The sequence below is a fragment of the Phalacrocorax aristotelis genome, chromosome 9 (assembly GCF_949628215.1).
Source record: "Phalacrocorax aristotelis chromosome 9, bGulAri2.1, whole genome shotgun sequence".
NCBI lineage: Eukaryota > Metazoa > Chordata > Aves > Suliformes > Phalacrocoracidae > Phalacrocorax > Phalacrocorax aristotelis.
In genome coordinates, this window is record NC_134284.1 from 1,292,265 (window position 1) to 1,305,459 (window position 13,195).

A 13,195-nucleotide genomic window follows, 5' to 3' on the forward strand; every position below is an offset into this window, starting at 1 on the left:
AAAGTGCTGTTCAAATAGCTTTTAACAAGCAGGAAGGGACAAACTTGACAGTTTCCTACTCATGTTTTCCTGGAAATTCTGCTTGTCTTTCTTACACCTCAACAGTAGCAGCTCTGCTCCTCTTCTTCCCCCACTACGGCAGATCATTCTGCTCTATACATACCTACTCCTCTGCTCAAGCAGAGAGGAAAAGCCTCTGATAACTTATTGTGCTAAAAAAACCCAAGATATAAAACTTGGAACTATGTAGTTGTAGTAAAATGACACAATCTCAATAACATACAATACTTTTACTATTGAAAATCATACAGTTATTGTAACTTCCTTTGGCAACAGGTATGAAGGAAAGCTTGTTAGGCCAGAAGTACCTACTGCAAATAAACTAGTTCATAGAGTCTATGAGGGTAATTAAACCATAGTTAAGATAAACACAGTTAAGCAGCCAAGGCTTTAGTATATGGTCTCATACAACTGCCTAGCTACTCTAGGGCATTACTGTGGGCTAAACAGATTTATCTGTGTCATCAGACACCTAAATCTAAAGCTGTGCTTTATGGCACAGCTTTTTCCAACCTGAATAACAAGGAGTTGTGTCTAAAGTTATCTTTCACTATTCGCTGTAACTTGCTTACATCCAACTCCCTCCCCCCCCCCACCACTTATTACACGGTATGGTTAAAAACCCTGTATTACCCTACATGAGCAGCACAGATGCAGTAGCATTCAACTACCTGTGCTCCAGTAATTACTAGAGAGAAGAAAACACAAATTAGCATCTGCACATGGGCACACATTCCCCCAAACCTGCCCAAAGCTCCTGCTGGCATGCTCTTCTTCATTTGTTGCCTGAAACCAGGAAGCAACAATGCTGCCTGCCACAGGCAGGTCTGTGTCAGTCACACTACTCACCTCCTGGACATAGAACGCAGAATCTTGCGACTCTTGCTCAAGTTTTCACTTGTATTCACCAACTAAGAAGAAAGGGACATTATTTGCAAGTTGAACAAGTATGCAGCAATTCCATAAAGATGCAGCTGGAAGTAGCTGGCCTTGGAATGTTGCAGCTAATAATGGGCCCAAGGCTAACCACATATTCTCAAAATTCAGAGACAACATTATTCTCTAGGCACACGCAAGCTGGAACCATTTTCTCCCTTCTAGGGAGGGAATTAGACTTTCACATACACTGCCCCTTAGATACATACAAAGATATGCAATTTAGGATCACTTTGTGCCCTTTTAGCTAATCTGCAAGTATCACAAACTTGTTATTAGCGCCTTTCATTAAATTTCATTTCATTATTCTAGTTGCTGCCACCAGGAGCAAATGACACTGGCCTGTTCTCCCCAGTGCATTTCTGGCACTGGTTGAAAAGCTGTTCAATGGCTAGCAAAGAACCAACCATGTTGTGCTGACAGGTCTACATGACCCAGTGGATATAAACTGTTAATAGATAATCCATTTCAGCTTTGTAATGCTCAGAAATGAACTGTCAAGCATTTCTCCGTCAGCTATATAGCAGCACGTAATTGAGGTTACAGACAACTGAACAAGCCGTTGTCCCCCAGACAGAGTCAGGATTCAAAACGTATGGCCACTGGAGGTCTCTGGGTACGATTTCACTATTCCACTTCCAAAGCTTCCAGGGAAGGTAAGCCAGGTCACTTGCCATTGCAGCACACAGCCACCCAACTCCCAGAGGAGCTCAGGCTGTTGCCCTCAACTGTGAACCTGGCCCTCTAACCTGTACTGTTACCTTGGACTGGACCGACTTGGAAAGAAAACTACCAACTCCACTCCAAGTGCCCTAGATTTCCAATCTTTGCTATGAAAGACCAAGCCAGAAGAAAAGACTGCTTCTAGCTGGAATGTGTGTTTAATACAATTCAGGAACACAATGCCTGAAAGGCTTACAACATATGTCAAGGGTCTGAACAACTGTAGATAGACTGACACGCTTGAAGACCTATAGTATTTTTAATTACAAAAATCATAGAATCATAGAATTGTTAAGGTTGGAAAAGACCCTTAAGATCATCGAGTCCAACCACTAACCTATCACTGCCAAGTCCACCACTAAACCAGATCCTCAAGCACCACGTCTACCCTTCTTTTAAATACCTCCAGGGATGGAGACTCCACCACCTTCCTGGGCAGCCTGTGCCAATGTTTGACAACCCTTTCGGTGAAGAAGTTTCTCCTAATATCCAACCTAAACTTCCCCTGGCGCAGCTCAAGGCCATTTCCTCTCGTCCTATCGCTTGTTACTAGGGAGAAGAGACCGACCCCCGCCTCACTACAACCTCCTTTCAGGTAGCTGTAGAGAGCAATAAGGTCTCCCCTCAGCCTCCTCTTCTCCAGACTAAACAACCCCAGCTCCCTCAGCCGCTCCTCACAAGACTTGTTCTCCAGACCCTTCACCAACTTCGTTGCCCTTCTCTGGACATGCTCCAGCACCTCAATGTCCTCCTTGCAGTGAGGGGCCCAAACCTGCACACAGTACTCGAGGTGGGGCCTCACCAGTGCCGAGCACAGGGGCACGATCACCTCCCTGCTCCTGCTGGCCACTGTTCAATCCTGATACAAGCCAGGATGCCATTGGCCTTCTTGGCCGCCTGAGCACACTGCCGGCTCCTGTTCGGGTGGCTGTCAACCAGCACCCCCAGGTCCTTTTCCTCCAGGCAGCTCTCCAGCCACTCCTCCCCAAGCCTGTAGTGTTGCAAAGGGTTGTTGTGACCCAAGTGCAGGACCCGGCACTTGGCCTTGTTGAATCTCATACCGTTGGCCCCGGCCCATCAGTCCAGCCTGTCCAGGTCCCTCTGTGGGGCCTTCCTGCCCTCCAGCAGATCGACACTTCCACCCAGCTTGGTGTCATCTGCAAAATTATTGAGGGTGCCCTCGATCCCCTCATCCAGATCATCAATGAAGATATTGAACAGGACCAGCCCCAACACTGAGCCCTGGGGAACACCACTCATGACCAGCCGCCAACTGGGTTTGACTCCATTCACCACCACTCTCTGGGCTCGGCCATCCAGCCAGTTTTTAGCCCAGCGCAGAGTGCACTTGTCCAAGCCGTGAGCAGCCAGCTTCTCCAGGAGAATGCTGTCGGAGGCAGTGTCAAAGGCCTTACTGAAGTCCAAGTAGACAACGCCCACAGCCTTCCCCTCATCCACTAAGCAGGTCACCTTATCATAGAAGGAGACCAGGTTAGTGAGGCAGGACCTCCCTTTCATAAACCCATGCTGGCTGAGCCCGATCGCCTGGTTGTCCCACACGTGCCACATAATGGCATTGAAGATGATCTGCTCCATGACCTTTCCCGGCACTGAGGTCAGGCTGACAGGCCTATAGTTCCCCAGATCCTCCTTCCAACCCTTCTTGTAGAGGGGTGTCACATTCACTAGTTTCCAGTCATCTGGGACCTCCCCAGTTGACCAGGACTGCTGATAAATGATGGACAGTGGCTTGGCAAGCTCCTCTGCCAGCTCCCTCAGCATCCTCGGGTGGTTCCCATCCAGCCCCGTGGACTTGTGAACATCCAGGTGGAGGAGCAGGTTGGTGACTGCCACCTCTTCAACAACTGGGACTTTATTCTGCATACCATCTCCATCTCCCAGCACAGGGGCCTGAAAACCCCGAGGATGACCAGTCTGACTATTAAAGAACAGATTAAAACTATACCTACAAATCTTAAGATCACATTTCCTTCCCCGCTCTCCAACACAAACCTGGGAGCAGGGCAAATCAAATTCTGGCTGAAATGTATGCTCAAACACCTTTCTGAAATGCCTGTATGTACACCAACACACGCAGCATGGGGAATAAACAGGAGGAACCAGAGTTCTGTGTGCGGTCACAGGGCCATGATCTCATTGCAATCACAGAGACATGGTGGGACAGCTCGCATGACTGGAATGGGGTCATGGATGGCTACAGGCTTTTCAGGAAAGACAGACCAGCAAGGCGAGGTGGGAGAGTTGCTCTTTATGTGAGGGGAGCAACTGGAATGCATCGAGCTCTGCCTTGGAATGGAAGGAGAACAAGTTCAGAGCCTGTGGGTAAAATTAAGGGACAGCCAAATATGGGTGACACTGTTGTGGGTGTTTGCTACAGGCCACCTGATCAAGAAGAGGAAGTTGATGAAGCCTTCTACAGACAGCTGGAAGTAGCCTCACAATCGCAGGCCCTGGTCCTCGTGGGGGACTTCAAACACCCTGATATTTGCTGGAAAAGCAACACGGCGAGCCATGCACAATCCAGAAGGTTCCTACAGAGCATCGAGGACAACTTTTTGATGCAGGTGGTGGAGGAGCCAACAAGGCGAGATGTGCTGCTCAACCTTATCCTAACAAACAAGGAAGAGCTAGTTGAGGATGTGAGGGTTGGGGGTAGCCTTGGCTGCAGTGACCATGAGATGGTCGAGTTCAGGATCCTGCAAGGTAGAAGCAGGGTGACAAGTAGGATTACAATCCTGGACTTCAAGAGGGCCAACTTTGGCCTCTTCAAAGACCTGCTACGAGGGATCCCATGGGCTAGGGCTCTGGAAGGCAAGGGGGTCCAAGAGAGCTGGACAGTATTCAAGGACCACTTCCTCTGAGCTCAAGATCAGTGCATCCCCAGGAGGAAGAAGTCAGGCAGAGGAGCCAGGAGACCTGCATGGATGAGCAAAGATCTTCTAGAGAAACTCAAACAGAAGAAGGAGGTTCACAGTATGTGGAAAAAGGGACTGGCCACTTGGGAGGAATATAGGAATGTTGTCAGGGTGTGCAGAGATGCAACGAGGAAGGCCAAGGCCCACTTGGAATTAAATCTGGCCAGGGATGTCAAAGATAACAAGAAGGGCTTCTTTAAATACATCAGCAGTAAAAGGAAGACTGGGGATGCAGTGGGCCCACTGCTGAACAAGGAAGGGGTCCTGGTGATGCAGGACGCAGAGAAGGCGGAGTTGCTGAATGCCTCTTTGCTTCAGTCTTCACTGCTAAGGCTGGCTCTCAGGCATCTCAGCCCCCAGAAGAGAGAGAAAAAATCTGAGGAAAGGAAGACTTACCATTGGTTGAGAAAGACTGGGTCAGAGATCACCTACGCAAACCTGATCCTCACAAATCCATGGGCCCCGATGGGATACACCTGTGAGTTGCTGAGGGAGCTGGTGGATGTTCTTGCTGAGCCACTCTCCATCGTCTTTGAAAGGTCGTGGAGGACAGGAGAGGTGCCCAAGGGCTGGAGGACAGCTAATGTCACTCCTATCTTCAAAAAGGGCAAGAAGGAGGACTGGGGAAACTATACGCCAGTCAGCCTCACCTCCATCCCCGGAAAGGTGATGGAGCAGTTCATCCTGGAGGTCATCTCCAGGCATGTAGAGGACAAGAAGGTTATCAGAAATAGCCAACATGGATTTACCAAGGGAAGATCATGCTTGACCAACCTGATAGCGTTCTATGATGGTGTGACTAGCTGGGTTGACGAAGGGAGAGCAGTGCATGTTGTCTATCTTGACTTCAGTAAGGCATTCGACACTGTCTCCCATAGCCTCCTCACCAGCAAGTTAAGGCAGTGTGGGTTGGGTGAGTGGACACTGAGGTGGATTGATAACTGGCTCAACAACAGAACTCATAAGGTCATGATCAATGGGGCAGAGTCTGGATGGAGGCCTGCCACTAGTGGTGTTCCCCAGGGGTCTGTGCTGGGTCCAGTCCTGTTCAACGTATTAATCAATGACCTGGATGATAGGATAGAGTGTAACCTCAGCAAGTTCGCTGATGATACTAAGCTGGGAGGAATGGCTGATATACCAGAAGGCTCTGCTGCCATCCAAAGAGACCTGGACAGGCTGGAGAGCTGGGCCAAGGGTATCCTGATGAAATTCAACAAGAGCAAGTGCAAGTTCCTGCACCTGGGGAGGAATAACCCTGGGCACCAGTACAGGTTGGAGGCTGAACTACTGGAAAGTGGCTCTGCTGAGAGGGACCTGGGAGTGCTGGAGGACAACAAGCTCACCATGAGCCAGCAATGTGTCCTTGTGGCCAAGGTGGCCAACAATATCCTGGGCTGCATAAAAAGGAGTGTGGCCAGAAGGTCGAGGGAGATTATCCTCCCCCTCTGCTCTGCCCTAGTGAGACCACATATGGAGTGCTCTGTCCAGGTTTGGTCCCCACGGTTTAAGAATGACAGGGAACTGCTTGAGCAAGTCCAGCGGAGAGCTACCAAGATGATCAGGGGACTGGAGTATCTCCCTTATGAGGAGAGGCTGAGAGACTTGGGTTTGTTCAGCCTGGAGAAGACTGAGGGAGGATTTCATCAATACCTATAAATACCTAAAGGGTGGGTGTCAGGATGATGGGACTAAGCTATTTTCAGTAGTGCCCAATGACAGAACAAGGGGCAATTTGTACAAGTTGGAACACAGGAAGTTCCACCTCAATATGAGAAAAAACTTTCCTGTGAGGGTGACAGAGCAGTGGCACAGGCTGCCCAGGGAAGTTGGAGTCTCCTTCCCTGGAGACATTCAAAACCCGCCTAGACGCGTTCCCATGCCCCCTGCTCTAGGTGTCCCTGCTCAAGCAGGGGGGTTGGACAAGATGGATCTCCAGAGGTGCCTTCCAACCCCTACCATTCTGTGATTCTGTGAGATTGAAAAGCTACTTCAATGAAAAAGCAGCAAGCTTTGTTGCAATGAGGAGAGATAACCCCCAGGTGAAGGGGTATGCTTTTTGTTTGGGCTGGGCATGCTTACTTGCCAAACTCAGTGTCCCCCTGCAAGTCACTTGCCTACAAGCTTTATGCTCAGGATCCCTTGTACAGACAGAAAATCCCATCAGTTTCTGCCTTCAAAAATCAAATTCTCAGTTTTGTTTATGTGTGTACACAAAACCAATGAGCTGCTTCTTAAAGCTTCCACAGTAGGAGCAGAGCTTCTTGACCCAAGGAGGAAGAACACCATCTTGTCTGACACCACTTTCTCTCTCCTTAGCTAATCTACAAATACTGGAAGGTTAGTAACTAAGCTTCTATTAAATTTCATTTCGTTAGAAGAACCTACTAACTGCCTCCCAAATCTAAACCTAGTGGTGGGCATCTCCTCAGCATTTTTTTAAATCTGTAATTTTTTCATTAATTCTATTTTTTTTTAGCAGTGGTTTACAGGTCTAATATCCAACCTTGCACAGAAAGAGCAGCAGACATTTGGCCGTTGTGCTTTGGGCCCTTCTACAGCAATGTTTTTCATTTTACGAGCACAGCGTAGAAATGTGGCGGCCTCGCTTTGGTGAGTAGAAACCTCAGCTGGCCTACCACACCTAAGGACATCTCCTAGGGTCATGACTGGCACACACTTCCTACTAAGCTAACATCAGGTTGTTTCCACACAACACCAACAGCAGTTTCCCTGCTTACTCTGCTCTTGGTGCGTTCCAGTTGCTCCCGCTGCTCCCCAAGGTCTTCAATTATATTGGTGCCAATCTGATCCGTTTCAGCAGCAATTCGGTGCGAGTGCTCAATGCTCTGACTGGCTCGGTTCAGGCTGTCTGTTCCCTGGAGAAGCAGCACCCTCTGTGACTGCAGATGAGTCTGAAAAACAATGTATGCTTAAGTATTGAGTACAAAGAGAGAGGTATTAGGCTTCTGATGTATTAAGAAGTTAGGATGTGATGCCATAGGCCATCCCTTTGTATTAGCTGTATATGTTTCTTATGTTAACTGAGGTAGCCCAGTTCATTTTGAAAGAGTTCTTGTTCACCTTGTAAGATTATGGCCCAATCTGGTTAAACCTTGAAAAAGAAGGACACACAACTGAAGAATTAAAACAGTCACAAAAACCTGTCTTTGCAGCAACTTACTTTTCCATGAAAGAGCACCTACATGAAAATAATATCTTTGCTTTCCAGATGCTAGCTTTTCCTTCCCTTCGCATCTAAATTCAGTCTTATTTGTGACTTCACAGTTGGTTGCCAGGGAGATCGTTAGGAGTTTACACAGTCAAAATGATTAGGAACAAACAGCACTAACAGATGGACTGCTAAGTAACAAAGATCCTCTTTTCATGCTGGTAGCCTCTGCTGGAGGATAAGAAATGTTTGCTGACCTTGGGGTCAAAAGGAAGCTCAAAATAAAGTATTTTCTTAAGCTTCAGAAAGCCTAATCTACCACCCTGCCCTCAGGTTTTAAAGGAGCCAATCAGGAGGAATCAAATGCAAAAATCTACCAAGCAACAGCAGGGTGAGATACTGAGGAAAGAGTCTCCCTCAAACCTTCCCTATCTAAGGCAGACAAACAACAAGCCTGCCTCCATGAACATTCTGTACAGAAGACAGCCCTTTGAAGGTAATAAGCAGATTGAGTCTCACTAGCTCAAATATATCTAAACATACCTAATAAAGAGAGAAATTGGTGCATTTCTGTTCACTATGGATGTGCCGCTGCAGTGCGAGAGTGCTAGAGGATGACTTCTGATATCTTCTTGAAATTATTTACACCGAGATTGCTTAAACGAGAAATATACCGAAAAATCTATGCAGTGCACGATTCATACACTTCGCTAGTTTTGGAGACTAAAACTAGATTGGTTAACCTTTCTTCTCAGTCAGTAGCACCACTTTTGTGTTTTCACTGCTGTAGGGGAATAATTAAATAATGCATTTCAGTACAGAATGTAATGTTGTATAAGTTACTAACCGCACAATATTCAAGGGCTTCCATTTCAATTATACTCATATCTTTGTTTTAGAACAGAAAAGTTCTCCTTTGAGTTCCAAGTGTTCTTTCTCCTCCCCAAGATACCCATGTTATGTGCAGAGCGATATAGTGGGAGTTATACAAACACAGAAGCGAAGTAGACTTAAATAGAAACACTGTAAACAATACATCTGGAATATTTTTTTAAACAATCACAGGAATGATAAATACAGTTTATATCTAATTCTCACACTCTCTTCATTTTCTGTGGAGAAGATTCCGTATTTTATATTGCCTTGACTCCCAGAGCCCAATCCCAAATCTGTGCTTCTCATCTCTCTCTGGAACATGGAGAGGTCTCTTCTGTATGCCCGGATTTTGCTCATCATTTGGTTGCGGAAAGGCAGAGGAGCATACTTCAGTTCTTCCTCCATTTCCCGCAGCTTTAATGAAAGAAAACATGTTTATTTTTTAAAGCACCAAATCTGTTCTTATCAGCAGCTATACTCAAAACTCACCACCAGATGAAGGAATTCACATGTTTTCATGTGACTGGGGGGAGGGGGGGGAAAATTAGCCCCAAACCCTACACCCCTCATCTAGTGTTGAGTACACCAGCCTGCTTAATGCTCTTTAGCCCACATGGATCTTCAGATACACAATGCCTCAAGGAATAAACAAAGAAAAGGGAAAAAAAAATTAATTGCCAAGCTTAAATGCTTGATATTTTCTGAAACGTCACTCCGTAACTTCAAAATGTGCAGTTCTCACTTTCTTATTGTTTAAGCGTTTATAGGATGGGTATCAGCTTCTCATCACGTCTATGCAAGAGATTGACTGCATAGATAGGCACGCCACTAAATTCATGCTCTGAACATCAGGTCTGGCAACTGGAGTTAGGATTTGTAAATCCTAGGATTGGGGCTGCATGAATTTTCACGTCAACTTTTGGCAACAGTTGTTACAAATCCACAATGCTTAAAGCTGTCAACCAGTGTAAGCTCTCTCGCAATATTAGCGCTACATCTCATACATCACCTACACAGATACGTGTCAATAAGACCCAGGAAGTTACAAGAATAAAGCATCTCTCTCAAAAGAATGTTCAACTGTGACTCAAAAGAAGAAAAAAAAGATTAATCTATAATGTCTTGCTTAAAAAGACAAGTCATGGGGTTTATTGTGTGCAGGTCCAGGAAAATAAAAATTCTCTACATGCCCTCCCTACAATCTCTAGCAATTGTAATTGCACCTCTATCGCTCTCCTTTGTTTGACATAGGGAAGGTGATATGCAAAACGAGCACTCAGAAAATACGGAGTAAAGAATATTTGTCTAGATGTGTATAAATAGGTCTTGACAAACACAGACACAGCTATCAGATCAATGAACACGAAAAAAAACACATTTGTCTGCCAGCAGGGACCATAAAGAGAGTAAAATTTGGAAGTATTGTCCTTTTTAAGGCATCATGTTTCAGCTGGTCAGAAAGGCCAGAAGTCTAGACTCATGTTTACCGTTTCATTTGCTTCGCGCTGTTTCTCATCAAATTCTCGAACTAGTTTTTTCTTCTCCTCTGTGGAACAAAAAGCAAAAAGTAGTATGTCAGATAAACTATAGTGAAACGACAACAGAACTCAACCCAATATAGACAAGGAAGTTGCCACAGATGGCTGATTCCAGAGACGCCAGGTCAAAATTTACCTCAAACAGGAATGGCCTGTTTTTACAGAAACTTATCCAAAAAGGGCGGGGGACAGAGCAGAAGCTACCCTTCCAAATGTCAGCCACTACCTCTGGTAGACAAAAGAAGTAATTTTTCAAACCTGGAATATTTTTCTGACCTATTACCCTCCAATCTCCGCTGACAGAACTGTGTGTTGAAAAGCATTTATCATGAAAGGATAGCAAAGAGGATATGTTGGGTAAACAGCTCATAAATATTTCTCTTTTTTTGCACAACTCTGGCAAGATTACTGAAGGCTGAAACTATAATTTGGATTCAAACAGGACGTCAAGTCAATCCACATTTCCAAGTGAGCGCTGAAGTTCCTGACAGACAGGGCACTCCACATTCTTGTGGTGATTAACTAGGCAAATGGGATAAGTGTTCTAGAGTACTCAGAGATTAAAGATGCCTTCAAGATATCACCGCAGGTTCACAGGTTAATGCCCAAATGCTTCCCCCTCTTCTGGAATAACATCACTTGTTTAATCAGCCAACAAAACTAGACATTTTACTTGAGACAGTCATTTGCTAAGGTCCTTGTATCTAGGGCTTTGAAGGCCAAAGCACAGCTTTCACTGCTGTTATTCTATTTTTAAACAAACCTAAGACATTTATTTTGCATACATTAAAAAACCATCATACCTCTCTAGTATCCACAATCAATGAAAAGAGAATTCTGAAACTCCTGTTTTCTGAATGGCGCAAAAAATATATGTTTTATAAACTTTTGCAAAAGCACTGAAGATGACCACCAGAGAACTCTTGCAGAGTAGTGCTGGATGAAACCAAATTCTATCAGAAGTCTGATAAATATGCACTAGCCTATTCATCTCTCAGGGGAGGATAATTCAGTCTTAAATAAAATTTTGGGCAGCAAAAAATGCAGACAGTCATCTTGGTAAAACTTCTCTGATTTAACTTAAAGGCAAAATCAAAGATAACATTATGAAACCATTGTTGCAGTAAAAAACTGACTTGATAATACCTTTTTGTAAATATGGTCCTCTGCAAAGGCACTTTTTAAATCACCAAGCTCTCAACAGAGAATATTAAAAAGTTTGGGGTTATCAAAATATTTTTGTATCAGTTTTCTCATATACATGACATGCCTGAGCTGCAGCCTTTCCCTTTCAGTTCAAATTCCTATTAAGCCCCAGAATAGGAGCTGTAGAGAACTTAAGACAGAATTCCAAACCACCATCTAACAAGTAGCTATCCTCTCAAGTAGCACATCTAACTATTACAGACTGAGGAACATTATGACTGTTAACATATTACTGCTACCAGGAAATGCAGTCTCACATCTCAGTTAATTCAGAAGGAAATGCTGACTTAGGAGGTTCCTAAATACACTCTCTGCAACTTCCTCCATGATCTGCTATCACATACATTTGTGCTGATGCAATGACTTGTGTAGCTGGGTTGCAAGTGAAATCATGGACATGGACTACAGAAAAACACCCTACAGAAGTCAGCATTTTGTTTCGTACAGGCCATTTCACTAATCCAATCTAAGTAGTGCCCTCTTAAAACAACTGCTGTCTCAAACTAATTGACGCCTGGTGCAATCCCCAAAAAAGCAGTATTTTACCTCCTCTGTGTCCCCCAAGCAGATGAAGCCGACACTGCACTTATAAATAAGCAGCCTCAGAAACGTCAGCTTCTAAAAGTCAAGTAGCAATGGCTGGAGATGTCTTTGTCTATATGCCAACAAGAAAACAGGTAATGTGGCTTGAAAGCGTTACACTGGATCTGGCCAAACAGAAATGCCAGAATATATTTAGCTGTTTAATTCACACCACTCAGAATCAAACTGCAACTCAAAGTGCATTGAAGGAACTTTTTTAATGCAGTAAAAGAAAGAAGTACCTAAGCCACAGTAACATTACCCACACTTATGTCCAACCCATTAGAAAATGATTCAGTTGACAAGTACAGCTAACTGAATTAATTTAGAGGAAAGAAGCTGTATTTGAAACTGATCCACGCCATTTAAAATGCCTTCTTATAAATTCGGAAGGGAAAAAATTGCTTCTAGAGCTAGGAATAACTTGTTCACATAGAATGAAACAGCATTTCCAAACCTTTGCTGCTCAAAGATGTCCCAAGGACTATAGATTCTGTCCTCCCTAGAGTTTGGGAGTGTGCCAATCATCTTAAGAGAGGATGCAAGGTGTCTTTTACTGCCTCCTAAAGTTCGCAGGATCAGATAACTCAAAAAAATAAAGATACACCACGCTCCCCAGGTGTATGAGACACAAACAAAGCACATTAGGAGTGTGGAATGCCTCCATCAGATTGACAAATTCCTGACCTATCTTAAACTCTATTAGAAATACTTTCCAAAACATTACCAGGATTTTTGCAGCAACAAATCTAAAGAATAGAATGGTCATATTAAAATTTCACAGCATGTCTGAAAAATCAGTTTGCAATTATTTGTAATCTGGTGAAAAAAACATAAATGTACAAGCACTGCAGAAATTGTTGCCTGTAACTACTCCATTTAAGGCCACTGCTCAGAATTCATTGCTGAAGACCACACTAGTTCCAGACACCTGACAAACCTTTACTACACCAAGAAACTGACCACTCTCCTTTCTACAAGGAAACAAGGATTTCCTCCAAGAACAGCTATTTCTTCTTTTATGCTTTTTATTCTTGTTGACTGCTAATGAAATTAAGATGGCTTTGAAAGCTGTCATTTGCAGGTCTGCACATCTTTCTTGTAACAAACTTTCTGGAAATGCTGATGAGGATGACCCTGAATTTAGCTCATTGTTAAACAGAAAG

General features: G+C 44.5%; 1 protein-coding gene across 3 annotated transcripts in view; it reads right to left on the reverse strand.

Moving 5' to 3' along the window:
* VTI1B (vesicle transport through interaction with t-SNAREs 1B) overlaps positions 1-13,195 on the reverse strand; it is a 35,509-nt gene that overhangs the window by 20,859 nt on the left and 1,455 nt on the right. For 2 of the 3 annotated variants that reach the window (XM_075103159.1, XM_075103161.1), the window contains exons 2-5: positions 10,191-10,249; positions 8,926-9,117; positions 7,397-7,570; positions 910-971 (exon numbers count right to left, since the gene is read on the reverse strand). In XM_075103159.1, the coding sequence (XP_074959260.1) occupies positions 910-971; positions 7,397-7,570; positions 8,926-9,117; positions 10,191-10,249 (487 nt within the window). Of the gene's footprint in view, positions 1-909; positions 972-3,470; positions 3,659-7,396; positions 7,571-8,925; positions 9,118-10,190; positions 10,250-13,195 lie in introns of those variants that run through there. The other variant, XM_075103160.1, reaches the window with a different exon arrangement.